Consider the following 27,801-nt stretch of genomic DNA (forward strand, 5'->3'; position numbering starts at 1 on the left):
CGAGGAGCCGAGGAGGAGGAGAAAGAGAAAGAAGAGGAAGGAGGGCGCCGGCCGGGGTGCTCCTATTGTTCCGCACCTGCGCCGGCCGGGACACGTGGCGCCGCTGAGCGCCGCTCCTCGCCCCCCGTCACTCGACCCGCACGCAGTCGCCCGGCACCATGGGCAAGGGGGTGAGCGGCGAGGCCGGGCCGGGGCGGGAAATGGGAAATTCACGGAGCCGGACGGTGGCCGATGCCCCTTTCCCTTCGACGAGGCTGCGCTTTGTGTGTGCCGGGCCGGGGCGGCCACGTCGGGCCGGGTGCGAGGGCGGCCGTGGTCGTTGGCGAGCGGCGCCGGTGCCCGAGCCGCCCAGCAACGTGCGAGGGCGGCCGCCACCGCCCGCGGGAAGGAAGAGCCGGGCCGAGGGCGTGGCGGAGCCCGGGGCAAAGAGCCGGCGTCCCAAAGCCCCCGGCTCCTCGCTGAGGCCGTGCCTCCCCGACGAGGGGCCTCTCGTCCGCCCGCAGCCCCCGGGGCTGGTGTTATCTGGTGGCCTTGCGGAGCTGGGGAGGGAGCGCGGCTGCTCTCCGGGCTCCTGAGAGAACTTTAGACTTTTCTTGAGACACGAGGGCCCGGCGTGGGGCGGGGGGGGGGGCGGGAGAAGGGAAGCCGTCAGCGTTATTAGGGCTAATTTGCCTGTTGGTGGCAGCGAGAGTGTGATGGGAGATGGTGGCAGAAGGGAGGCGAACACGCCTGAGGTCTCCTGTTCACTGGGGAGATAACTTCTCGCAGGAGGCTGTGCAGCGGTTTCTGCCCTGGATCAGCATTGTTTCTACCTTATAGCCCATTACAGGGCTATAGGAAGAAGTCCTTCATTCAAATCGTATCTTTTAACTAAAGAAAAGTGTATGTGAAGGCTGTTGGGGGATATTGTACTCAAGCACCCGTGTGTGGAGCAGAAACACCTCTTGGCTTGCTCTGATTTCATTTTATGTCAAAAAAACTAGAGACAGGTTTCTGGGGTTTGTTGCTTGGGTGTTTGTTTTTTCCCTTCGAATGCTTCCGTGTGTATCTTGTGTAGTTGGAGGTGTGTAAATTCGTGTTTACTTTTGGTTTAGATGCATTCCTGTAAAATTCCCCGATTTCTCTACTTCCTGAGGAGGGTGACCGTGCAGGGCCATGGCAGCGGTGGTAGCATGTTCCCTGCCAACAGGTGTTCAGTGCTTCCCAAGCGCTGTTCAAACATTGATTTGACTTTGTATTGTCCTCGTCGGTGCAGTACAGCAGCAGCAATGTTGACATAACTGCATGAGTAGTAGGGAGAGCTGCAAGAACATGGCTGAATGGACAGTTGCTTGGAAAACAGGGTTGAGGAGTGTGTGGGGTGGGCTTTTGGCATTTGTTCTGTGTTTCTTTTCCTAAGAAGTTCTTCTGTTGCCTGGCAGCGCAGCCTGTTGTATTTAGGTCCAGTAGGCAACAGGCGGTATGGGCAGTAAAATTCATCTAGGAGATAAAACAGTGAGGAGAGATCTGGCAGTGTGGGCACTGAATACTTTCTGAATCTTGTTTAAATCATCAGAGCAGCCTTTGAGTTGTGTGTGTGTCTAGGGCTGCAGCACAAAAGGCTTCAGGAGCTTCTCCTGCCTTGGTGGGATTAATAGAAGATACAAACGCTTTCCAGTGTAGAAAGCTGTCTTGCTCCACTTCAGATTTCAGATCTTGCATGGATAGTAAAGCAATTAGCCTGAAACTGAAGTGCTGCCACAAGGGATAATTCAGCAGGGATAATACTGCTGTCTCATGCTTTCTGGTAGCAAGTCACAAGATTTGCTCGTTCAGCGCTGAGAATGTGTGCGAATGATTGGGGACCCCCTGAAAAATGGGCATGTGAGAGAGTGAGGCAGTGAAAAAAGCAGAGTGTGGATGCAGCGCTGAACAGCATGTGCCTGCCCTGAGTTAGGGTGCCCAAAAAGGAAACTTCTTTCCTATGGGTGCATTGGATGGAAGAGAAAAAAAAGAGCCTAAGTGTGAGAAAACAAGTTTCTTCTCTCTGTGGCTGTGAGGAGAAGCTGAGTCTGTTTTACTTTAAATGGTAATGGGGCAAGGGGAGGGCCAGCTGCTGCTGTGCAGTCCAAAAAGCAGATTATCCAACGGGGGAGTGTGTAGTGGAGGAAAGCACTCTGGATTTCATTCCTGTTAAGAGCTGACTGGAAGCTGTTGGTAGACAGCAGCATGTTTCACTCCCATCTCCCTCGCCACACAGGCATAGCACAGAGTCGGTGGTGTGTGCTTTGGGTCACTTCTGGAGCTCAGCTCTGCCTTAAAGGCCATGGGGAGGAGATGTCCTTAATTCAGATTGTATCTTCTAAATAAAGAAAAGTGTGTGTGAAGGCTGTTGGAAACAGTAGCGAAGGCTTTTTGAAGCTGGATGCTGTGATCAAGTACCCCTGTGTGGAGCAGAAACACCTCTTAGCTAGCTTGGATTTCTTTGAACCCCAGTTAAGGATTTTTCCCCCTGTCAGGAACTAGGAAGGTTTATTGCATAATGGAACCAACTGAGGGGAAATAATGCAAATCAAAGCAGTTCTTATCTGGTGCAATTTAAAAAATCTTAATATATTCCCTTCCCCTTCCCCTATCTTCTTCATTCCTTTATTACTATGGCTATTTTATGACAGTTCACTTTTTATTACTATGGCTAGAGGCTAGTCCTTTTGCCAGAGAAAACCCTGAGCCTAGTCAGCCTGTGTTTCTGGAAAAACGGGGGAACAGGGACAGGGGTCTCTGGCAAGTGAGGTGAGCAGTACAACCCACTCCAGTCGTGACCTGCTGAAAACTGCAGCTCGTCCTTCACCCAGGCCTTTCCAACGGATAGCCTTCACCAGCTAGTCTAGGGGAAAACTGGGTCCAGTCCTGTTCTTATCTGGTGCAATTTAAAAAATCTTAATATATTCCCTTCCCCTTCCCCTATCTTCTTCATTCCTTTATTACTATGGCTATTTTATGACAGTTCACTTTTTATTACTATGGCTAGAGGCTAGTCCTTTTGCCAGAGAAAACCCTGAGCCTAGTCAGCCTGTGTTTCTGGAAAAACGGGGGAACAGGGACAGGGGTCTCTGGCAAGTGAGGTGAGCAGTACAACCCACTCCAGTCGTGACCTGCTGAAAACTGCAGCTTGTCCTTCACCCAGGCCTTTCCAACGGATAGCCTTCACCAGCTAGTCTAGGGGAAAACTGGGTCCAGTCCACTCAACTTGATGTGTTTGTCAACTACTAGAGATGTCTGGAGTTATGGTGACTATTTATTACAGGCAAAGAAGTGAGGAAGGTGACTCTTTGTAGTTGGTGCAGCACCAAAAAACCCAGGATGGGCTGCTCAGCTGTGCAGTGATGACATTTGGAAATGTCTGCTCTTGGGTCTTCACACAACTCCAGAGCAGTAGAGATGTTTGTCCTAATACCTAGACAGGGCTTAAGGTGTGTGGGTGGTCCTCTGTTTTATCCCGATGATTAAAAACCTGATTAGGATTGCATCTCTTCTCATGGGAGAAGAGCTTGTCCTTTCATAATTTGGGAAGCAGCAGACTGCACAATTAGCAATTACTAGCTGTTGAGTAAAAACTGCCTTGTACTGTCCTAAATGCTGAGAGTCCTCCCAATTGATGCAGATTAAATTTTTGATTCAAGATAGGAGATTGAACACAGTTCTTGGGAAGGAGTAAGAATAATCCAAAGAAACCATCTCTTCCATCTCTTGCTAGGATTACATAGGGTCATGGAACAGAGTTTGCAGTCCAACAGGCGGAGTTAGTTTTATGACTCATCTGGTTAATATATTTACTGGCTCACAAGGCAGCAGGACAGTAACTTTTCTGTTTTCTGTGCACAATTGATTATAATGACATAAGCAGTAAAACAGACCAGGTCTCCAGAGACAGCATAATTTGTTTTGGCTCTTACTTGACATTTCTTGTTGGATTAGGTGATCTTAGAACAGGGTACTTCTAAGCTTGTCTGCTGATTTGTACCCCTCCTGTTTCCTGGTCAATCACGGCTTGTATTGAGAACATCAGCCATGAATGGCTCAATTAGTCCAGAGCGGAAAATCATCAGCTGTAGCTGAAAGACAATAGGATTTTCTGGGGGATGTATAAAACTTCTTACGCTGGTGTGTACAAATGTTGTGCTTAAGCCAGTGGAAAAAAAATAAATCTTGCATGGAAAAAAAAAGAAGCTGCATTGTTTTTTTTTCTGAGGCAGTTTTGATGAGTCAGTTCTTGGGCTAAGTCAAGGAACAGGGGTGACATTTCTGATGAGACAGACCTTCCTTTGTGTTCAGGCCATGTGATTAAATCCTGATAAGATGTGGATGTGGAGTACCACAGGCCTTCTTCTCTTTGTATAACAGGAAAAGAAGGGGAGAGCAGGGAAATCCTACAGCGCCGAGGTGGGATGAAAACCTCTTCCCCTGGCAGCCCAGCCAGCACAAGCCTTTGTTGAACAGATTGGGCTCATCTGCAGGAAGGGAGGCAGTGGCCCTGGAGGCACAGAACAGGGACAGGACTTGGACTCTGATGCCTGTGTCAAGTTCAGATTTGAATGATGGAGCAGGAAGTTCGGATTCTGCATGAAATGATCCTTTAACAAGAGCTGAAGCTGATTCTCCTGACTTACCTATTTACCTTTTCAGTAAGGGTGGGATGTAGTGCTAAAGCAACAGAAGGGAAAGTATTGAAAGTATTGTGCCTTTTTTTTTTTTTTCAAGCTGAGGAATTGCTGAACTCCTCCATAAGATAGACTCCAGTAAGATAGACTCCATTAAGACCCAAATACTTGGGTGCTTAGAGAAAGAAGTAACTCTATCCACTCTTTGTTCTGACTGGAGATGATTGCTGGGTTTTTTAAGTTGGTGGTTTGTTGTTTTTTTGGTTTTTTTTTTTTTGGGGTTTTTTTTGTTTTGTTTTTTTTTAAAGCAAATCCTGCTTGAACAAGGGCAGAGTGAGCCTTTTCATGTTTGGCCACTTGTAGATTGATTCAGCTGCAGCTGAAAAAGCCTAAGCACCTCTATATCCTGGGATTATTCACTGCCCCCAGTGAGCTGAGTAACTATATTTCTCACAGAAGTTTCAAAGAACCAGGAGGTTTTTAGATCACCTGCAAGAGCTTGCCAAGCTTTCCTTGGGGAGAAGGGGTGAAGCTGAAGGTGATGGAGTGGTAGTTAAACATGACACTAGCTCCTTCACCTTCGTTAGGAATCATTTCTCATCTCAAGCAGTAATCAAGAGGCATGTGTTTTGTGCATGGCCCTGTTTGGACTTGTCTGCCATAATTCCAGCAGAAGTCAAAGTTGTTTCCTTCAGAGACTGAAAGAGATGTTTCATGGTGGCTTTTCGTGAATTGTCCTGAGGCAAAATCCTGTGATGCTGGAATGCAAGGACCTTGCTGATTTAAGTACTGTGGCTTTCACTTTTTGAAGAAGGGAAATGGGAGTTTAGGTGCAAGGAAGAGAATGTCAGGAATGCTGACAGTCTGGAGTTCTGTGTCCTTTTCCTGGATCAGTGGAGGCAAATAGCTTTGTTCTGCTGTACTTATTAAAAACTGTTTCCATTGCACAGCTCTGTAGTGGCGTGCAAAGCTTGCCTTAATGAGCAGGGCAAGGGGAGATTTTCTGTGCAGTGTGAAATGTGTGACTATGGGTGCAGAGTGTTGCACACAGAGCTTTCTCAGCATAGTAAAACCCTTGTCTAGATGTGACTGACGGGTTCTTTCAGAAAAGTAATGATCTTCCTTCTTTTTCATGCAGTTTCACTTTTGGTTTTGATTTATACTTCTCTCGAAATAGATAATTATTCCTGTGCTAGCTGCTCATCAGAACAGGTCTTGGATCCAAATAATAGTTCCTGTGTCCAGGTCACTTGCAGGAATCCAGCTGTCTGGAGTCCAGTTCATGGTTTGAGGTGCTCATGCAAAGAACAAGCAAGGCAATGCCTTTGAAACCTTTTCTTAATCTTGTTAAAGATTTGACTCTGGTGCCACTAAGTGCTGTTTCATCTTAAAGTTCTTCTCAGGGATCTTATTAGGTGAAAATCTCATCACATAAAACTTGGCAGAGTGTGGGGATGTAATTGGTCCCACACAGAAGGGAACAGAAGATTGTCTTAAGTGATGTTTATGTGCACTAAATCATCATTTGTTTGTCCTTAGGTGCTTGTTTACCCCATTGTGACTAGATCTAAATCTTTGCACAATTTCATGTAGAATTAACTGTAATAAAAGTGAATAAAAATTGTTCTGAATAAAGAGGCTTTAAGCAAATCATCTGCTCTGTGAAGTGTAAGCAGGACTAAGCACAGATTGAATCTGCAAAAGTTTACTGCTGCTTTGTATACCATTCTTGCTGTTCAAACTGCCATAAATTGAAAGCAGATTTCTGTTGTGTAAACCAGCCAGCTAGTTTGCCAAACTGAGAATGAAAGTGTTGGAACTTAGCCCCCAGAATAGACCAGCCAGAGGTACCACCTCTTATTTATCTTCAGTTGACAGGCTGCTCCTTCTCACCAGAGGAGGTGGAAGGCTGGGAGGGGAGAGGAGGAGTTAATGTCTTGAAGGAAACATACATTCAGGAATTGGTTTCTTCTGCTCTTCGTCACTTTTTCAGCTTGAGCCGAGGCTCACGCGTCAAGACTGCCAGAATAGTGTGTAGCTTGCTTTCCTCCTTGCTAAGCTTGCACAATGTCTGGGTCTAATCTGTGTGTTTGATATGATACTGAGCAGACTTCTCTGTTCACTAGCTCATTTTTGTTACTTATTGTAGTGGCATAACTTTCATAGAATCATGTAGGCTGGAAAAGACCATTAAAATAATTGAGTCCAACCACTAGCCCAGCATTGCCAAGTCCACCACTAAGCCATCTCTCCAAGTATCACATCTACACATCTTTTAAATACTGCTGGGGATGGTGACTCAACCAGTTTCCTGGGCATCATGTTCCAGGGCTTGACAGCCCTTTCTGTGAAGAAATTTTTCCTAATAGCCAATCTAAACCTCTCCTGGCACAACTGGAGGTAATTTCCTCTTAGCCTGTGGCTTCTTGGGAGAATAAATCAGCACTCACCTGGCTACAGCCTCCTTTCAGGGAGTTGCAGAGAGCAGTAAGGTCTCCCCTGAACCTCCTTTAGGTTCAGCAACCCCAGCTGCTTCTCATCAGACTTGTGCTCCAGACCCTTCACCAGCTCTGTTGCCCTTCTCTGGGCACTCTCCAGCACCTCCATGTCCTTCTTGCAATCAGGGACCCAGAACTAGGCACAGGACCCAAGGTGTGGCCTCACCAGTGCCAGGTACAGGGGGACAATCACTGCTGAGGTCCTGCTGGCCACACTGTTGCTGACACAGGCCAGGATGCCATTGGCCTTCTTGGGCACATGTTGGCTCATGTGGAGCCACTGTTGACCAGCTCCCCCAGGTCCTTTTCTGCTGGGCAGCTTTCCAGCCACTCTTCCTCCAGCCTGTAGTGCTGCCTGGGGTTGTTGTGACCCAAGGGCAGGGCTCAGCACTTTGCCTTATTAAACCATCAATCCAGCGAGTCCAGATTCCTCCTCAGAGCCTTCTTGCCCTCCAGCAGATCAACCCTCCTGCCCAGCTTAGTATTATCTGCAAACTGACTGAGAGTGCACTCAATCTGCTTGTCCAGATCACTGATAAAGATATTAAACAGGACTGGCCTCAATACTGAGGCCTGGAGAGCCCCACTGGTGGCCAGATGCCAGCTAGATGTAACTCTGTTCACCACCGCTTTCTTGGTCCAACCCTCTAGTTGTTTTTTACTCAGCACACAGTGCACCTGTCCAAGCAACAAGCTTGTCCAACCAGCCTGTTTCTCCAAGAGAATGCTGTAGGAAACTGTGTCAAAGGCTTTACTAAAGCTTTAATAAACTGTGATAATTTGGTCTGCCTGGCAGTCTTGTGTGTATAGTTCATGTCTACTGCTGTGGAATTTGACTGTAAGGTGTTTCTAATAGTGCTGTGTCTTCCCTTGCAGGCTGGAAGAGACAAGTATGAGCCCACTGCTACATCAGAGCATGGCGGAAAGAAGAAGGGGAAGAAGGAGAGGGACATGGATGAACTTAAAAAAGAAGTTGTAATGGTAAGAGTGTAGGGCACAGAAAGGGCAGCTTTAAGGATGTTTGCTATGCCTAAAGCCCTGTGCCTAATCTGACTGTAAGAGAAACGAGCTGGTGTGCTGATGGTGTGGTGTGACTGAAGGCACTGATCTCCCTTCTCCTCCCCTCTGTCCCCAAGTCAGATGTGCTGTCAGTGTTTCAGCATCAAGAGGAGGACACAATAGACCCTGGCAACATCACTTCTCAAAAGGCACTTGACACAGAACCTAAGTCTGTACTTGCCTGCAGTACCCATAGCACAGTATGGATGTATTTCCTCAGCCAGGCGAGCGCTCTCTGCATAGCAGCATTACAGGCTTTATTGTGCTGTCATGTGAGTGGGACTGCTGTTCTCATTCCAGCTGAGGAGTTGAGGCTGTACAGCTCCATTTACTGCTGGCCTCTGCTCAGACTGACCTCAGTGTTATTCCTTCTAATCATGTTTGAGGCTGTGGGGAGTGTCTCCAATCTCCATCTGTGAAAGCTGGATGATGCTATATCTGTCTGTGAACATCATCTGGCTTAGATCTGCTGTCCTTAAAGGTGATGCAGATTTTGTTTCTGTTCTGTGGGTTTGAGACTGGGCTTTACCATTTCTGACCCCTCTGTTAGGAAGAGGGGATTCTAAATATAGCTCAAAGATTACATTCTGTGTTCAGTAGACATGTGTACTTAAAGTATCTGCTCCTCCAGTACAGCTTTTTAAGTGAGGCAATGCTCTGAACCAACTCAATCCAACTGAAAAGTAGCCAGGCTGTGAAAAGAAGCCTCTTTGGGGAAAGAAACACTTCCCCCAAAGTAGTGCTTAATATAGCAACACTGCTTAAAAATGTGTGAAATTACAGGTTAAATCTTCTGTACATTCCTTCCCAACTCCTTTTCTTTCCATTCTTCTCTCAACCTCCCAAAAAAACACACTCACTGAGGTTTCACGGAATCTGCTGAGGGTGTAAGGACTGCAATGAGAGAAAGTCAGACTTTGTCAAAAAAGCTTTCAAGTACCCAAGTAGTCACAAGAATGCTAAAGATGTGACTGTGCTGAATTCCAGAATGAGTTTGAGATTTCTCTTCACAGAGAGGATGAACTGTAGTCCTGCTATCACACCAACTGTTACAGATAGGGAACCTGGGGTAGAAGGTGAAATTACTGAGCTCTTTTCTCAGATTCTTTTCTCTTCCAACTATTTCTTTTCTTTCAGGATGACCACAAGCTGAGCCTTGATGAACTTCATCGTAAATATGGAACAGACTTGAATCGGGTAGGTAAACATTGTATTCCTTCCCTCTTTGCCCTGATCTGAAAAGAAACAGCCACAGCTCAGAGCATTTCAAAGGGAGATCTGGGTGGTCTGATTTTGGTATGGTTTTTTTTTTTTTTTTTTTTTTTTTTTTTTTTTTTTTTTCTTTTTGTGTTTAATCTCCCCTCCTCCAGTTAAGTTTCTCAGGCTTTGGGAGAACTGTTGGAATTCACAAATACTTTTCTTTATCCTCCCACTGTACAACTTGACTGCAATACTTTAGTGACTTTTCTTCTAACAAAGTCACTGTTATCTGCCTCTGAGTCATTCAAGGTCAAGTTGATTCTTGGTGTTTTTTTCTGGAGGAGCATGCAATGAAGACAAATGTTTGTTATGTTGCAAATGTAGTCTAGAGAGCTAGCACATACCCAGAGACTTAATGATGGCTAGTACCAGTTAAAATTCTGCCTTTCTGCAGTAAGAGGTGTGCAAATGTCCTAGGCTACCTTAGATAGAGTCCAGTGCAAAAGCACTGCAGTGGTTTAATACTTCTGCTGTTGTTTGCATTGCTTAATGCATTTCTTGCATGATTGCATATAGCATCAAGTCTGCTCTTTACAGAGTACAGAGATTTGCATTTTTGTGTCCAAGATCTTGGCTTCCGAAAGCTGAACTTCCTGGAAGGTTGTTCCAACATGTCATCACTTTAATGGCCTCCAGCTTTCACTTGTTCCATAATTTGATGAGGGTGGATGGCACTATGCTGTTCCTCAGAGCTCAAAGTCTGTGGCTGTAGCCTTCTTGTCCTGCCCTTCTTCTGTGTTCATAAGCCCATGGCCTGCAGGCTCCTCAAGTAGCATTCAGCATCCTGTAGCTCCTGCTTTGGCATTCATCTCTTACATCCTGCACTTGTGTTGTGGAACCCTGGTAGCTTTGGACATCTCCCTTTTCTGTTAGCAGCTCCTTGTTGCTGCGATAAAACTCGAGCAAATTCACAGCTACCTTCTGCAGCTGGTCTTGCCACAATGCCTAAAAAGGAACCTCTCTTGCAGGGTTTGACTACTGCACGTGCAGCTGAGATCCTGGCTCGTGATGGCCCAAATGCCCTCACCCCCCCACCCACCACTCCTGAATGGGTGAAGTTCTGTCGGCAGCTCTTCGGAGGATTCTCACTCCTGCTGTGGATTGGTGCTATTCTGTGTTTTCTGGCTTACGGCATACAGAGCTTGATGGAGGAGGAGCCCAACAAGGATAATGTAAGTAAAAAGGTCTGGTTTACCTCCAAGGCAGGCTGAGCAGCCTTTTGGGCTCAAGGCAGATTAATTTCCTTTAAGCATTCAGTCCAGAAGCTTTTCCCATAAGCACAGAAATTCAGTGTGCAAGCTTAACATGTTTTGGAATGCTTCCACATAATGAAATGAACAGGTAACTTCCTTTGTGTTGTGTTAACAACACTAGCTTGTAGACAGCCTTTGTGTTCAGACTGAACAGAGACTGCAAGTACCTTCATGCTTGTGATGGGGCACTTAAATGCCAGGCAATTAATTTGGACAAACTGGAAGCCTTTCAGGCAGATTGTCCTCTGACTCACTTTCTCTGCTCTTTGTAGCTGTACCTGGGTATTGTGTTGGCAGCTGTGGTTATCATTACTGGCTGTTTCTCTTATTACCAAGAAGCAAAAAGTTCCAAGATCATGGAGTCCTTCAAGAACTTGGTGCCTCAGGTATGGAATAAATAATTTCCTTGATGTCTGGCAAGCCATAGCTTGTTCAAAGGTATTAATTGTTTTAAACGCCATCTCCAATTTCAAGGGCCTGGCTGTTAATGTGGGTTACTAGCTCTTAATTTTGAGGGATCTGTGAGACTGCTCTAAGTAGCTATGCCAATAGGCCAAGATAGTTCCTGAAAACCTGTGGGTTCCATCAGCTTGTTTACAATAATAGGACACTTTCTCCATAGTCTAGGGAGTTCAATAACTGGTGTGATAAGCACTAAAATTTGAATTCCTTCAGGGACAATCTGGATCATAACTATCACACTATCACATTGGTAACAAGGAGCTTTAATATCAAGGAAAAAAACAACTTATTTTTCTTAAATAACATAGATATAAACATCTCTTAGTAGAAACCTTGTAGAAGTATAGCATAACTATTTTAAGATTCTCAGTTCTTTAGAGCCTTTTCTTAAGAGTTGCTTTTGACACAGATTGTTTCTTCACTGTCTTTCAGCAAGCACTTGTAGTCAGAAATGGTGAGAAGATGAGCATAAATGCTGAAGGTGTTGTAGTTGGAGATCTAGTGGAGGTAAAAGGGGGAGACAGAATTCCAGCTGACCTTCGGATCATATCTGCACATGGTTGCAAGGTACAGTAGTGACAGGCTGTTTGGAAACTTCATTCTGAAGGAGGATGAATTAGTCTTCTATGCTGTGAATGGGGGCTGGAGTGGAGAAGGATGGGGAAAGTACCTAGTAGGCATCTGTCTGCTTGTGTATGACAAAGTACTCTTTCATGTAGGTGGATAACTCCTCACTTACTGGTGAATCAGAGCCTCAAACCAGGTCTCCAGACTTCTCCCATGAGAACCCACTGGAGACCAGGAACATTGCCTTCTTTTCCACCAACTGTGTGGAAGGTATGTGTGTCTCCTACTTCCCTGAAGTATGAGCAATGATATTGAGCTGTATAGATAAGCAGTGGGAATGCAAAAGCAGGGTAGAAGTCCCCATCAAAGTCCTTGTCCATTCTAACTGCACTGCTGTAGAATGGGCAAAGACTCCACAGCACTACTGGGTTTTTGTTCTTGCTTCTTTCAGAGGAGAAGCTATGTGGTGTGTCTTCTAGCCTGCCTGTGTTATTAGAAATATAAAGTGTTGAAATGCAGATAACATAACGTGAACCATGAGGTAGAGCTGTAAGAAGTATTACAATTGCTGCAGAAAGCAGGAATGTCAGGCATCTCTGGCAGGACTTCTGTTACAGCTCTGAATATGGGGTCTTTGTGCTGAAGCCCACTCAGGACACCTCTTCCACACCTACAGGATATTAAGCTGTGGCTGTTTTTGTTTTCTGAAACCCATCTCTCTTCCAGGCACTGCCCGTGGCATTGTCATTAGCACTGGGGATCGCACTGTGATGGGCCGTATTGCCAGTTTGGCTTCTGGACTGGAAGGGGGGAAAACTCCAATTGCCATGGAGATCGAGCACTTTATCCACCTCATCACTGGAGTGGCTGTGTTCCTGGGTGTCTCCTTCTTCATCCTGTCCCTCATCCTTGAGTACACATGGCTGGAAGCTGTTATCTTCCTCATTGGAATCATTGTTGCCAATGTCCCTGAAGGGCTGCTTGCAACCGTTACGGTGAGTGAAGTTGGAAAAAAGATTGAATTTGGTCCTTAATGAAGTGGAGTGCTTTATCTCAGTGTGCATTCAGAGAGGTAAACACTGAAGTAATGGAAGATGAATGTGTAGGGTTGGGCTTTATAAGTTCAGTGTATTTTAACTAATTGCCTAAATCAACATCAAGTTCTGCAGCAATTTATCTCATAAAGATGGGTCCCTGAGTTAGACCTGCACAGAGGCTTGGTATCATACAGCTGAAGTGAGCAAGACTAGGAGTTCTAAGTCCTGCCTTTTTCTGTGGCAATAAGGGATTTTCCTGCTACAACCATCAGGGTTTCTACACTCACATGCACACCAGCCCTTCCAACCCTTAAGGACTGGCAGAGCATCCAGCAAGCTTCAGTCTAGCCCCAGCTTTTGGTCTGGGATCTGTCAGAGGTTTTTGTAAGTTTGCTTTCCTGAAGAGGTGATGAGAGCATCTAGGTGTTCTTAGGTGTACGGAGAGTGGTGGTAGACAGGAGAAAATGCTTGCATGCTGCCTTAGGAAGCAGAGTAGCAACCAAGCCAGGGAATGAACAGTTGGGAACTGGAACCAGATAAGAGCCTTTAGCGAGAAAGTGAGCTGGAGCTGCTCACTTTCTACCCCAGCAACTTGCAAGCCTTATCACCAGAGCTAATTTGGGCTTTCTCATATGTGGCTTGCCTTCACCTATCTTGAGAACTCTTTATCGTTAGGAGGTGGCAACTTTGACTGAAATGTTAGTCTGAGGCACGTTATTTCCTTTCTAATACACTGAGAAGTAGGCTGAAAGGCTGAAGCCTTTGCTGGAGGTTTTGTAATGAGGAAAATGTCATTTAAACCTAGCACCTGGGCTGAAGTGTTGCTGTTTATTTTGCTCTGGCAGGGTGAGCAGGGAGTTAGGGAATCACTGCTGGGCATGGAAGCTGGTTGTCATTCCATGTCCACATTGAGTTGGATAGCAGTGTTATTAATGCACAAGTGCATCTAACCTGACATCTTTCTTGTCCCCAGGTATGTCTGACACTAACAGCCAAGCGTATGGCTCGTAAGAACTGCTTGGTGAAGAACCTTGAGGCTGTGGAGACTCTGGGTTCCACATCCACCATCTGTTCTGACAAAACAGGCACTCTGACACAGAATCGTATGACAGTTGCCCACATGTGGTTTGACAATCAGATCCATGAGGCTGATACTACAGAGAACCAGAGTGGTAAGATAACCTCTCTGTGCTTGAGGCATCTCATTAAAAAATGGCTTTTTCTGGACCTACCTGGACACTAGTACTTCTAAGAACCTGTGTTTGTAGCTCTTAGTCCAAGTGATGTTCACAATGCAAGGATTTCTAACGTACAGTCTAGAATGAGCATAAAAATTGAAATGACACATAGAAAGCTTTGCACTGTACCATGATTCTGTTTAATCCTTAAATTCTGTTTAGCCTGTCTTTTGTGCAGAATTACTCCATTGGAATTTGAGCCTCTTGAATGTTCAGCCCCATATGTTTGTCCTGTACATAGAAATATTTGCAAAGTACCTGATTATCTTTGCTAGAACGTATCTTGATGAAATTGCTCAATCTTAAATCTGTTGAAAGTAATGACAGCAGAAGTATTGGCCTTGATAATAATTACTTGAGGCTGGACATAGATGGCAAGTTCCCGTGTGGAACTAGATGTTTGCCTTTGGACAGGGGTGTTCCCAGAAGATCCAGGTTGTGTTTGCATACTGCCAGCAATGAGTGTAAGACTTTAGCAGGAAGTTTCTCCTAGTTGATAAAAATCTGAAGTCTCAGTATGCTGTACAGCTGAGAGAAATGCTTATCTCTCCAGAACTGTTCAATACAACCAAACTCGGGAGTTTCCTAGCTGTCGTCTACCTTGTGAAATGCTGTGCTTGCAACACATTATTAGCATAAATATTTTTCCAGTGGTGCTGCTGCATCCTGCCCTGAACCAGTCCAAAACATTGTGCCTATCTGCACCACTTAAAAAAGCCACTTTATTTAACACTAATGTAAAGTAATGAGCTATAAATCTTTTGGAAGCCCTAGGCCTGGCAATGGTTGGCTTGGCTGCAGTGGAAGTAAGCCTAGAAGATTTCATTTCACAGAAAGTTTGTTAGGTTATTGGTTAACTGTCTCTTCAATTCATCTCCTTTAAAGCCAGCTTAAGAGCCAGAATGAGAGAGTATCTTTATTTAAGCATTGTTCCTTTGGGAGCTATTTCACCCAGTTTGTAGGCTGATGGATACAGTAAGACAACCTGGAGGTAGAACCTAGCATCCCTTACTCAAGCCCTCTGAATGAACATTATCTGTCCAGAATTCCTTGGCTTTGTTAGTGTGTCCCTCTGTTGCTGCTGGATACAGCCATTACTGGCATCTTGAAAGCAGAGGTGTTCTCTTGCACTGCTGCTGTCTTAAAATAATCAGCTGCTCCTCAAGTATCTGGGAAGGGAGGAGGAATGAAAGAGATGCAGTGATGCTCAGAGTATTTCCTGTTTCTGAGATAAGGTTTCTTGCTCTTAAATCTATGGGATTTTGAGCTTATGTGACTTTCTTGAGGGGTGGCTTTTTGACACTCTTTGTCTGCTTTCAGGTGCTTCCTTTGATAAGAGCTCAGCCACTTGGACTGCTTTGTCCAGAATTGCAGGTCTCTGTAACCGTGCTGTGTTTCAGGCTGGCCAGGAAAATGTACCAATTCTCAAGGTGAGTTCCAAACAAAAAGTGTTGGTCTTGTTCCTCACCACCATCCTCTCATAATGGTAGTGAGATTACATCCTGTGGGTCACACAGACCTGCAAAGTAGAGGTAGCTGCCACTCTTAATCTTTTTTGCAGTCCAGCAGTCTTAGAGGAAGTGTGCTGTGGGCCAGGGAGATAGGATTGAAAAGACTTTATTTTTCCGACAGCAGAATCCTTGCCATCCACTGCCCATCTACACTCAGTTTGGGAGGCCACATATTTCAGATAGGGCTAGAAAAGACCAGAAAGCTTTCCTAGGCATTTCCCAGTATCTGGCTGTTCCAGGAATTGCTATCTCTGGCATTTGTACGCTTCAAAGCTACAAACACCTGGTGCTAGGAGAAATAAACATTAGAGCAGGGGGAGCAGTGGTTGTGGGAGACTGGCTAGAGACAGTCTCCTTAAGCTTTCACTGGATCATTGCTGGTGCAGATGCTGGCATAGCACCAGTTTACATTCCTCCTTCTGAACTGTGACCCAGCCAGGGCTGAAATTAACTGTACAGTGCTTATAATCTGTCAAGTATTAGTCATGTTGCTTAATAAACTTATTCCCAAGGGTGTTCTGATGCAGTGGTAGTAGAGATGATGGAACAAACTCTTTTTCCCCAGCACTCCTCTGACTGTATCTTAAGTCTACAAAATGTGACCTGAAGTTAAAGAGCTGGAGTTCTTCCTGTTTAAGGAAGGCTTGTGGGAGGGAAGTTTAGAGAAGTCTTTAGATACCAAAAAGTAGTACAGAAAAAAAAAAAGTAAATTTCTCACAAAGAGAGAGACCAGAAGAGCAAGAAATACTTGGTTTCAATTGCAGCAAAGGAAGCTCCACCAGGACACTGAGCACATACAGATCTCCTGGGCTGAGAACCCCCATCTCTACCAGTGCCAACCTTTATGGGGAAGGGACAGATCAAATTTCTCCCAGAGGCTTGATAAGGTGGTGTTATCTTGGAGTGGGAGAGCACATGGAAGTGTTTCTGTGTGCATGTAGTCAGTCTTCATCTCACATTAGCTATTCTTCATGGCAAACAGCTTACAGCAGTTCTTCTCAAAGTTTACCCTCCAGCCTCACTTAGTTTGACTACCTGGTTATGTGACTTTCTCTAACCCTTTTAAAGGGCTTCTTGACTTTGTCACAAGAAGACTGCTGTTCTCTCAAGATGGGAGGCCTGGCTTTCTGAAATGCAGTATTTGTTGGTACTAGATAATAGAATTTTTTCTTCTTTGCTTTCATATAATGTTATGTAGAAGCTGGGACTGGGCTGTGATTAATTCATTCTTAAAATCTATTTTAAATATCCAGTCTTCTGTGGTGGTATGTTTTGATAGTTGTCTTTTTTCCTCAGAGAGCAGTGGCAGGAGATGCCTCAGAGTCTGCACTTCTGAAATGCATTGAACTGTGCTGTGGTTCTGTCAAGCAAATGAGAGAAAGGTATCCCAAAGTGGTGGAAATACCATTTAACTCTACCAACAAGTACCAGGTAAGCAGGTGTCCTCTTGAAAGGAGAGCTGCTGTGTGAAGTACTTGGGCAAATTTGCACACAGTGTGCCTCTGAACTTGTTCTGGCACCCAAATCTTGTCTAGCCATTACTTGCTTGAAGACTGCTCTATAAATCAGACCATAGTTACACGTGTGGGAGCTGCACTGACACTAAGGTGTTAGCTGCTAACAAAGGATCAGTCATGCTCTCAACCTGTGTAGCAGTAATGCACAGAGCATGGAGTAACTCAAATCTGGGAATAGGAGAGAACTGCTGGGAAGTGACCTTAACAGGTGGCACTTGAATACAGAAAAGGTCATTACAACACCTGCAGTTATACATTAATGCTAAAGAATGCAGAATCTCCTTAGTTTGTAAACCTCTTTAAAGTGTGGGTAAATGAGAACTAGAGCAGAACATCACAAATGGCCCTGAGCTGCCATAGTTGCAAAACACTAATGTTGATTACTGTGTCCTTCACGGTACATGTTTATAGAACAGATTCATTTCTTTCACCCGTAGCTGTCTATCCACAAAAATGCAAATCCATCAGAATCCCGTTACTTGCTGGTGATGAAGGGAGCTCCAGAGAGGATCTTGGATCGCTGCAGCACTATTCTCATTCATGGCAAAGAGCAACCACTGGATGAGGAAATGAAAGATGCTTTTCAGAATGCCTACCTTGAGTTGGGAGGCCTCGGGGAGAGAGTGTTAGGTAAGGAAAACCAGCCTGATTACATTGGAAAATATTTGTCCTTCATGTTCCCATGCAGTCCTCACAGATTAAGTGAAGGGTCACTCTGTTCCTGCAGTGTAACCATAGTATTAAGGTCACTTCAGCAATCCATATAGGGACAGTCCTGCCTTTAATCTAAAAGGCAGTCTGCAGGGTCTGGTCTCTCCTGGCAGTGAAATTGCAAAATGCAGCAAAGCATTTGAGACCTTCCATGGGACAACACAGTATTGTTGGGTTTATTCCACTGGGCACCTAGCCACAGCTGAGAGTTACCAGAATAGGAGTGTGACTCCTGTCTCAACAGCCCTGGCTAAGTCTCTGACTAAGCTGCCCTGTTATTCTTGTGCAGCTGTTTGCAGAAGCAGTAAGTGTTCACTCTTTCTGCCTCCTGATGTGTAGGAACAGAGTAAATGTGGGTTTGATGTCTTAACAGGATTCTGCCACTTGGCTCTGCCTGATGATCAGTTCCCTGATGGCTTCCAGTTTGATACGGATGACCTGAACTTCCCTGTAGACAAACTCTGCTTTGTAGGACTGATGTCTATGATTGACCCACCTCGTGCCGCTGTGCCAGATGCTGTTGGCAAATGCAGAAGTGCTGGGATCAAGGTAATTTATTCCTGGGTTGAAAATCACCCCACTTCATACCTGTGGAAATAAAGGGCTTCCTTGACCTCCTGTATGACTGTAATGTGAGTGGATGGAGTAATTGATCAGGATTTAACTACTATTACTTCAGGCTTAATTTCTAAGTTAAATACAAATGGTTGTGTGCTCATGAACTGAAAAATGACTGAAACTCCAAACTGCTAGGGCCCTGGCAGGTGCTGAGAGCATGGTCTCCCAAAGCCCATGATTTGGCTCAGGGTAAGCTCTGCATGTGCCACTGTGCTGACTAAAATGAGAGGGGAGCACAGGCTGGAGACTGAACTGGCTCCATTAGCTCAACATGAACAATTTTTTGTCTTCCATTCACCTCAATCCCTCACATACTGGTAGCAGGTTACTGCCTGTACATCAGACTTGCTCTGTGCTAGGGCTCACAAGTAGAACAAAAGACATGTGGCCTTTTCAATGTAAGGGGCCCTTCCTTTTGGGCAGCATTGCTCTGCAGTACAGGCAAGGCTTTCATGGCAGTCTGTTTGCATTTCAGGTTATCATGGTTACTGGAGACCACCCAATCACAGCCAAAGCCATTGCCAAGGGTGTCGGCATCATCTCCGAGGGCAATGAAACAGTAGAAGATATTGCTGCTCGACTCAACATTCCTGTCAGCCAGGTCAACCCTAGGTAATGTCTGCTGGGAAAGGCCAGAGCTGTTCAAAGAATTCAGCATTTGCCTCTCTCCTTGCCTTGGATAATCCCTCAGCATCTCCCCCCTGGACATTAAAAGCTTGGCTTCTTGCTTAGCTCAGCATATTGTGGCTCTTCAGTGTATATCACGAGTTATGTGAAGAATGCACAAGATTGTATTAAATGTGCAGGTCTTGTGTGTGGGAAGTACTTAAGACTAAGACTGTAGGAGAGTAAAGGGAGCAGGACTTATGCCAGGTAGAGGAGTTGACACTAGTGCATAGCTACAAACAGAATAAATGTAAAAAGGGAGCTCCTTCCTCTTAAGGGTTAATGATTGCCTTCATAGCCTAGCTGGGACTGAGGCATCCTCAGAAAATGTGCTTTGGCATAAGCAGGCTGTTTGCAGAATGGCTGGGCTGTCTGCATTGCTTAGCTTGACCCAGCCTGTGTTTGGGCTGGAGGACAGCCATGTAGCTTATGAACTGTGAATAGAGACACCCTGTGAAATGAAATTGCTTGAGGTGTTTTTTTGGTTGGGTGTTTTTTTTTTTTGTGGTTTTTTTTTTTTTGTTGTTGTTGTTGTTTTTTTTTTTTTTTTTTTGAGATTTTGAGGGTAACTTCAAAACCCAGCAATGCAGGCTGGGGTTGGGTGGGCTGTATGACTGAGCAGGTCAGCAGCTGGCTCCAAGGGTGGGGAAGGAATTTCTGTGTCTAAACTGGGTGATGTCAAGAGCTGCATGGATAGTCTCCTAGACCTATAAGGGATGGTATGCTGGGCTGGAGAGATGGTATTTTGCTGCAGCGTGTAGGGTACCAAACCAGTCTAAATATAACATTGCATGCTTTCGTGGCCGAAGGGTGTAAATTAGTTGGAACTTGCGTGGTGTGAACACTCTCTGTGAAGAACCATGTATCACCAGTCACATGGTCATCAGTCTATTGCAAAAAAGATTGCCTGCAGAAGACAGTAGCATCTCTTGAAACCTTGGAAGCTAACTAGCTGAGCCAGGAGTTCCTTTTTTTTCAGAGAGGCTAAGATTTGTGGAAACAACTAGTCTTTGCCTTGATGCCTTCTAGAAAGCTATGGAAAGAATTAATTTGCTCATGAGTTTTTTCTGTCTGTTGCTTGGTTCTGTTTTGTTGTCTTTTTCTTGGTGTTCCCTATCTGCCTCTCAAAATTTTGAGCATCAAACCTCTTGTGCAAAGGCTGCCTGGATTAATATTTAGTCATAGTAGAAGTTGGTCTTTCCCCAGAGCACTGAAGAGCCTTATTTTTATGGGGCAAGTACAGCTTATGAGAAACTTACTGTGAAGTAAAATATACCTTATCTTGTTTTCAGGGATGCCAAAGCTTGTGTGGTTCATGGCTCAGATTTGAAGGACATGACTAGCGAGCAATTGGATGACATCCTGCTTCACCATACAGAAATTGTCTTTGCCAGGACATCTCCTCAGCAGAAGCTTATCATTGTGGAAGGCTGTCAGCGACAGGTAAAGAAAGAGAGGGAGAATAAGGATGTCATATTAGAGAAATGCCCAGACATATATATGTAAACTACCAGGCAGTTCTGCTGTTGAAGTGCTAGGGCTAAGTCTCCTCAGTGCCCTCATGCAAAGGGCCAGATTAAATCTGTCTGTCAGCAGCCTTCAGCTGCTGATGTCAGGCTGCTCTACAAAACATAAATATAAGGGTCTGACAGGAAAACATCTTCAGTTTGTACTGAGGTTTTCTTCTGATCCTAGGATGTTCATTAGTAAACTTAATTCCTAAATTCTCTGAATGTGCTTGGGAGAGGAGGATCCAACATGCTCAAATGTTGTCCAGTGTCTCCTTTAGAGAGAGCAGCATGGTTCTCTTGATGAGCCTGATCAGAACAGGGAAAGGGTGAGGGGAGGGCAAAGAGGAGCTAAGGTTTATTTACAGCAAAGTGAAATCGTTTTTTTGTGCTTCATCTGTAAGGTAGGAGAAAGCTTTTCTGAAAAAAAGATCTTACATGATGATTTCAGTCTTGCTGTTCCTCTTTTTCTGACTAGGGTGCCATTGTAGCAGTCACAGGTGATGGTGTGAATGATTCCCCAGCCCTGAAGAAGGCTGACATTGGTGTTGCTATGGGTATTGCTGGCTCAGATGTCTCCAAGCAGGCAGCTGACATGATTCTGCTGGATGACAACTTTGCCTCCATTGTGACTGGGGTTGAAGAAGGTGAGTCTATAACTTGTGTGTTGTGGTGGTAAAGTAACATGCTTCAGCATCCCCTCTGAAATAAAGGCATCTGGGGGCTCTTTGAGCTTGCATCCATGACAAGAGTTTTCAAGGAGAGCAGCACTCTTCCTCCTCCCTTAAAAGTTCTATTTCTTTCCATGGGTGCTCTGCATGACCCTTTGAGGATGGGTAAGAGTAGGAAGGAGCTGAGTAACAAAAACTACGTTGTGCTGTTGCCGAACATGTGACCTTACAGTCATCTTTGCCAGCTGAGTGTGACGTTTTCCTCCCTGATGGAGAAGTAGCTCTCAAACAGGAGCAGAACTGAGGGTCCCTCCAGGGGCTCTTGATGATGTGCAGAAACCAAGGCTTAGTATCCTACTGCTGTATGCAGTGAGTCCTGATTGCTGTGACCAAAAGTGTTGCTGTCAACAGGTGTTGCTGTGCATGGAGCAGTCTCACCCTTACATACAAGAGAACCCTTTCATTTGCTGCACTAGCATTTTGCCATTTGGTGTTAGCACTGAGGCTGCCTGTGAGCTGCTTGGCTGCCTTTTGCTGACAAGTGAGAATTACCCTGTTCTCTCTTCCTTGCTCCAGGTCGTCTGATCTTTGATAACCTGAAGAAGTCTATTGCCTACACCTTGACCAGTAACATTCCTGAAATCACGCCGTTCCTGATCTTCATCATTGCAAACATACCCCTTCCTCTGGGAACAGTCACCATCCTCTGCATTGACTTGGGCACTGACATGGTGAATGTGGTTTTTTTGTCTCAAGAAAAAATGTTGATGTTCTTAGGTACCCTAAAGAAAGGACAGGTGGAAGGAAAATGCTTAAATAGTTTTCTCTAGTGTTTTGATTTAAAGTAAGTGACCATCTGAAACTCCTTTTATTCACATTTATCTCGCGGCTCTTGAGTATGAGGATCTTTCAGCTCCCTGTAAGGACAGACTGGGGAAGGGGGTAAGGTCCTTTTGGAGTATCACTTTTGGGGAGTGCTGTTTCTGGCACTGAATACATGGGACAGGGAAGACTCTATGTAGTGGAAACTTGAAACTCTTCTAAGAGCAGTCTTGCCACCCTCAGGTCCCTGCTATCTCCCTGGCATATGAGCAAGCAGAGAGTGACATCATGAAGAGGCAGCCCAGAAATCCCAAAACAGACAAGCTGGTGAATGAACGGCTGATCAGCATGGCCTATGGGCAGATTGGTAAGCTGCTCTGTTTTCTCTGGCACCAGTTTGAACTTGGTGGTAGCAGGGGTTGTACACAGTCTTGAGTCAGTGACTGCTCTGCTTATTTTGGTAGGGTTGAGGTTTGGGGTGTGTAAACCAGAACCTCAGGCAGTAAAGAACTTCCCATGATTCTTCCCCCATGGCTTATAACGGTGGTTTGTGCAGCTTGATCCCATTGAATCGCTTTCACAGTAATTTTGTTTAATTGCACAGTGCTGTAAAGGAACTGGCTGACAACCAGCTCTCCTCTGGTTCAGACTTGTTCAGCAAGAACATAGATCCCATTGTTAGTTTAATTAGAAATAAAGGATTCTCTCCAGCGTATCCCTGAACACACAGCATTAGGAGCCTTGATTAAAGGCAGCTACAGAGATGTGCCCAGTTCACAGGATGGGAGCTCATGCTTAATTGCAGCAGACCTTGGGAACCTTCTTGACTGTGTTTTGCAAGGGTTGGGGGGCGGGCAAGGCATAATAAGAATACAAAGGGAGTTTTATCTTGTGTCCTTGAGTATGGTGCCGTCACAGCACAGGGCAGAACAGAAGTAACTGTACAAAGTTGGGGGCAGAAGCTGTTCAGCAAAAGGGTTGCAGCTGAGTTTGATGTTAGTATGAACTATTTCTACAGTTGCTGCTTGGGACATTGAGCCCTGCCGTGCAAGGAGTGATTTTTAAGGTGATTAGGGTTTCCTGCAAACTGTTGTTCTGTTATAATTGCTCTGCACAGTAGCTTAATCAGTTTTATCATCCTTTCTTACCTGTTTAGGTATGATCCAGGCCCTTGGAGGTTTCTTCACCTATTTTGTAATCATGGCGGAGAATGGGTTCTGGCCTTCCGGCTTGCTAGGGATCAGAGTTCAGTGGGATGACCGATGGATTAATGATGTGGAAGACAGCTATGGGCAGCAATGGGTAAGTTTTGAGGCACAGCTTAGAAGCTGCCTGCCAAAATATTAATGCCTGCTGAACTTGGTGTGAGCACCAGAGAGCAAAGGCAGCATGTCTGAACAAATGCTCTCTGCTTTGTCTGCTTCCTAGACCTATGAACAGAGGAAGATAGTGGAGTTCACTTGCCATACAGCCTTCTTTGTCAGCATCGTGGTCGTGCAGTGGGCAGACTTGATCATTTGTAAGACCCGAAGAAACTCTGTCTTCCAGCAGGGGATGAAGTAAGTCAGCCTGTCCATGGAGGAGATTTGGAATTGGACTCTGTGTGTTCTCCAGCACACAGCATTCTAGTCCTTCATCCCAGCAGCGTCTGGGTGTTTTGGCAAAAGTCTTGACTAGACTGCCTTGGTAGTGAGTGAAAGAAGACTGGGTGCTCTCTTCCTTGTAAACTTGCAGTTCTCAGGCTGAGACAAAGAAATGGTGGCTTCTGTTGGCATTGTCTGTGGGAGCTAGCCCACCTCAAAGGACACTGACACTCCAGCATACAGCCTTGATCTCCTGATGTTGTTCATCAAGAGATCTCATGGCATGAACTTCAGCCACCTCCTGAATTTGTGGTGAAAGCAATGCTGGTTGATTTGATCATGAGCGGTCTCTGAAGAAACTGAAAATACCATCATGGCAACTCTGCTGTCACCTTGGATGGATGGGCCTGGTAGTCCCCACCTGATGATTTTCTGCGCTGAACTGGAATGTCTGTTTCCATTCATTCCCATGTGGCAACTAGGTGTTTTTTAGGAGGTCATCTCTGAAAGTACTTTGTCCTTGACTTCTTTCCTGTCTCTTCTAGGAACAAGATCTTAATATTTGGTCTCTTTGAGGAGACTGCTCTGGCTGCCTTCCTGTCCTACTGCCCTGGGATGGATGTTGCTCTAAGGATGTATCCTCTGAAGTAAGTTGCATTGTGCTTTTTGTGTAACAGATTGTACCACAGAACAATAGTGCTTGGGGTAGGGAGATGGATAAAAATAGTTGTGAACCAGTGGAGCATCAAACCTAGTCTTAAGATTTCAGGCTAGAGGGTGTCATGATCCTTTGCTGTCCTATGGCACACTGGGATTTTCTTCACTGTGTGTGGAATGTTCATGAGGAGCCTCCTGTTCAGTGCTTCACTAAAAATCAGCAATACAACTTCAGTACCAGTGTGCTCTAGTGCAGCTGCCTCTTGCACTTATTTTCATGGAGTATTTTTATGGGTAGGGTACTGCACCTCCAAAGAAAGCCAGTTTTATTGCTGTAATTCATAGGCCAAATGACTCTTGGGTACTGAAGAACTGCTGATGATGTCTTGTACTTTTTTACTACATCCTTTAGGAAGAGAACAAGTAGTAAAGTCTTTTAAAAGCTGCTACGTAGATGCAGATGACCAGTTGATGCACAGTAACTTTCCTAATGGTTGGGAAGGTGCCAACATTTAAGTGTTGCTCAACAGCATTGCAACACTTCATGGCAGGGTTTAGTCTTAAGCCGGAGGACTGTTCAAAGTTTAAGTGCCATGAAATCTTCATGAAAAAAAAAAAATCCTGGTACATCTTGCATTCCAAGAGTTGGGTGCTGAAGTGTGAGCATTTCCTAACAAGAAAGCTGGCCTCTGCCCAGTGCCTGCAGCAGCTGGATGTTAGTATGTGTAAATCACGAGGGAAAGAATACAGTTCCAGTTAGTAAGGCTCTGGGCACAAAGGTTGTGTACTTAGAGGCAATATTGCTTGATTGATAGCTGGGGAGGTGCTGGTACAGAGATGAGCAAAGGTGCCATGACACACCTTGTGTTGGAATTATTATACAAAAGTGAATTAATCTATTGCAGCAGAAAACCTGGTAGTAATTCTTGGCTTGGAGGAGTCTTGACTGAACTGGCAAGCTGGGTCATGCCAGCCTTCTTGTGCTTGAGTGTGCCATCAAGTCAGAGCTGTGCCAGGCAAAGAGCATCTCCACAGCCCGTGTTCTCACTGTCTCCTCTCCCAAACAGGCCGACCTGGTGGTTCTGTGCTTTCCCATACTCCCTCCTCATATTCGTGTATGATGAAGTCAGAAAGTTCATTATCAGGCGCAACCCTGGCGGTAAGAATGTGCTGCTCATCACTGTGTTTCCTTCCCCACCTCTTTATGCTGCTGAGTTCTCCAGAAACCCCAGCAAAGCTTAGGAACCCCTAAGCACTATTTGGGGCTGTATTTTGCTGTGTTTTCCCCTTCCTCAACATTAATTGTGCAGTTAGTTTCAAATTATGGGCTTCTTGCTGTCCCTATATTCTTTCCCATTATATAAAAGTACAGATGCACTGAAGTAGATGGGAAAGACTGAATAATGCTTGGATAGTTCTAGAAAGCTGGAAGAGATCATGAGAGCTGGAGAACATCACTTTGGCAAGAATTTTCCATTGTGGCAGGTCTCTTACTAGCTCAGGTGCTACAGTGCAAGTTTTCAAGAACTGAAAAGGAGCTCTCATGAGCCTCATATTTGGTTTGCCTTGAGACTAACTCTGCTTTCTCCCTCCTTTTTTTTCAGGCTGGGTGGAAAAAGAGACCTACTACTAAAAAGTACCTGTAAAACATTCCACGCACAGCCCATGCCACCTCTCCACCATCTCCCCTGTGTGCATACTTCATCTTTGCAAGAGCAGAACTGTCTGAGCAGGAGTGAGCTGAAAACTAAAGGAAACATGAAGAAATGTGGACTGGAGGAGAAAGCAAGGGGGAGGTTGGGGTGGGGGGAATGTCCGACCATCAGTCCAGGGGGATGAGAGTTTGAGTAGTTTTATGTGCCTTTATGTTTTTGTAAAAGGAAACCGAAGATTTTATATGTGGATTTTTACAAATAAAGATGGATTATAAGAGGATGCCCCCACATGGTCTTAGGTGGATGTTTTTCTCAAGGCAAAAACTGGTTCAGGGCAGCCTCCCTACCCTGGCTTAGGGTGTGGTAGTGAGTGCAAGGGCTAGTCCCTGGCTTCCTGTTTTTGTAATAGGGAAGCAGAGCTGCTTGACCCACAGACAACAGCATGTGTAAAAGTCCCAGTGCACCTTACTGTAGCTCAGTGCTTAATGTGACAAACTGTTTGCCAGCACGTGCATCTCACAGCCTAAAGCTCAGGAAGCTTCCTGGCCTCTGTGCATCTTGGCTTCTTTGAGCAAATGGAGCATTGAGTGGAGAGAAGAGCTGGCCTGCCTTAAGGGGCTCTTTGCTGGGTTCTGAGTGAGAACAGGCTTCCATTGACTGGCACTTGGCTAAGCAGCCTTGTTCTCAAAATCAACACTGATTTTCCTGCTTACTTAGCCAAGCAAGGGATAGTGTTTCCTGGTGTCCTCTGTGCATGGCACTTGCCCCGTCCTGATCCTGACTCGTGCCTCCTGTGGAATGAGGGCAGGGGCTGATCATGGATTCTGCATCCTCCACTTTTGAGGAAGGTATTGCTGTTGTCTGGGGTCCGAGCTGTCTCTGTGAGCTGAAGTGAGTCATACTGCTTCCCTCTGAGTATCTAACCTTTTTCTGTATGCTTTGATTTACTGTTAATGCCTGTATGGCTCTCTTTTGTGAGAACTCTGTGAGAGAGCTGGCCTTTTGCATGTGGGCAGTCACCATGAAGTCCTAACTATTCATTGCTCCTAGTGTTGTTCTGCTAAAGCAAGCTGGAGATGCTTCAAGCCCTGTTCCTGAACTACTGGCCTGTGCCCCTCTCAGATATGTGTCTATCTCTGCAAAGGATTGCTGAACCACAGCACTGAAAGGCTCTGCAATTAAAACTCCATGCTGGCATCCCTCTTTCCTCATAACTTTTTGGTTTTTTAAGGTGGTGTTTTAAAGCTGGGTCGCTTACCTCATATACTGAACAACATAAACTCAGAAAGCACTAGGGAGGGAAAAAATGAGAAGTTGAGGGTGGCAACTGTTTCACTTTGTCTTGGACACTCTACTGTGGAACCCCCAGTTGGCGATAATTAAAAATAATAATAAAGTCTTCCAATTGTTGGAGTCTGCCCATGCTAACAGTTGAATTGATGCAACTGGGCGTGAGGTGATCCCAGCTGGGAAGGGGAGATGATGAGTTGCACTAAGGGAGGAAGAAAAAAAGGTGGGATGTGTGTTACTGGATCTGATGATGACTGAGAAGTGATGCAGAGATGACACAGTCCCAGGCATGACACTTCCTTGACTCGGGCATTACACTTCCTTAAACATTTTGGTCAGTGCCTCAGACCCACTGCATTGAAGTTGCAAAATCAGGGTTGGCTGTCAGATGCTGGCAAAAAAAAAAAAAAAAAAAAGGGAAAAAAAAAGGTCCTGTTACTATCCCTGACATTTCAGCTTTAAACAGCCTTAGCACTGAGCTTCTCACTAAGTCTCAAACGGTGTAGGTGAGGAGGGACCCCTGAAGGTCCAGCTGCTGCTCAGAATATTGAAGCCAGAGATGACCCCCTCCCCCATGG

The 27,801-nt window shown here is 45.3% G+C and overlaps 1 protein-coding gene across 1 annotated transcript; it reads left to right on the plus strand.

The window, feature by feature from the left end:
• ATP1A1 (ATPase Na+/K+ transporting subunit alpha 1) lies at positions 1-27,351 on the plus strand. Its single transcript, XM_053969758.1, has 23 exons — positions 1-170; positions 8,015-8,119; positions 9,335-9,394; positions 10,426-10,629; positions 10,983-11,096; positions 11,605-11,739; positions 11,892-12,009; positions 12,466-12,734; positions 13,750-13,948; positions 15,335-15,444; positions 16,822-16,956; positions 17,480-17,672; positions 18,127-18,302; positions 18,847-18,983; positions 20,330-20,480; positions 21,024-21,192; positions 21,793-21,947; positions 22,282-22,405; positions 23,195-23,340; positions 23,467-23,597; positions 24,167-24,268; positions 25,346-25,437; positions 25,883-27,351. The coding sequence occupies exons 1-23, from the start codon at positions 159-161 to the stop codon at positions 25,909-25,911; spliced, it is 3,066 nt and encodes a 1,021-aa protein (XP_053825733.1). The 5' UTR covers positions 1-158; the 3' UTR covers positions 25,912-27,351.
• Positions 27,352-27,801: the final 450 nt, after the last annotated feature.

This window comes from Vidua macroura, chromosome 2 (assembly GCF_024509145.1).
Source record: "Vidua macroura isolate BioBank_ID:100142 chromosome 2, ASM2450914v1, whole genome shotgun sequence".
NCBI classification, from domain to species: domain Eukaryota; kingdom Metazoa; phylum Chordata; class Aves; order Passeriformes; family Viduidae; genus Vidua; species Vidua macroura.

What these genes read in the sequence shown, in the direction of transcription:
- ATP1A1 (XM_053969758.1), top strand. An exon ending in GTCAGCCAGGTCAACCCTAG is followed by an intron (nt 18,984 to 20,329) that starts GTAATGTCTGCT and finishes TCTTGTTTTCAG; the next exon opens with GGATGCCAAAGCTTGTGTGG. An exon ending in TGGAAGGCTGTCAGCGACAG is followed by an intron (nt 20,481 to 21,023) that starts GTAAAGAAAGAG and finishes TTTTCTGACTAG; the next exon opens with GGTGCCATTGTAGCAGTCAC.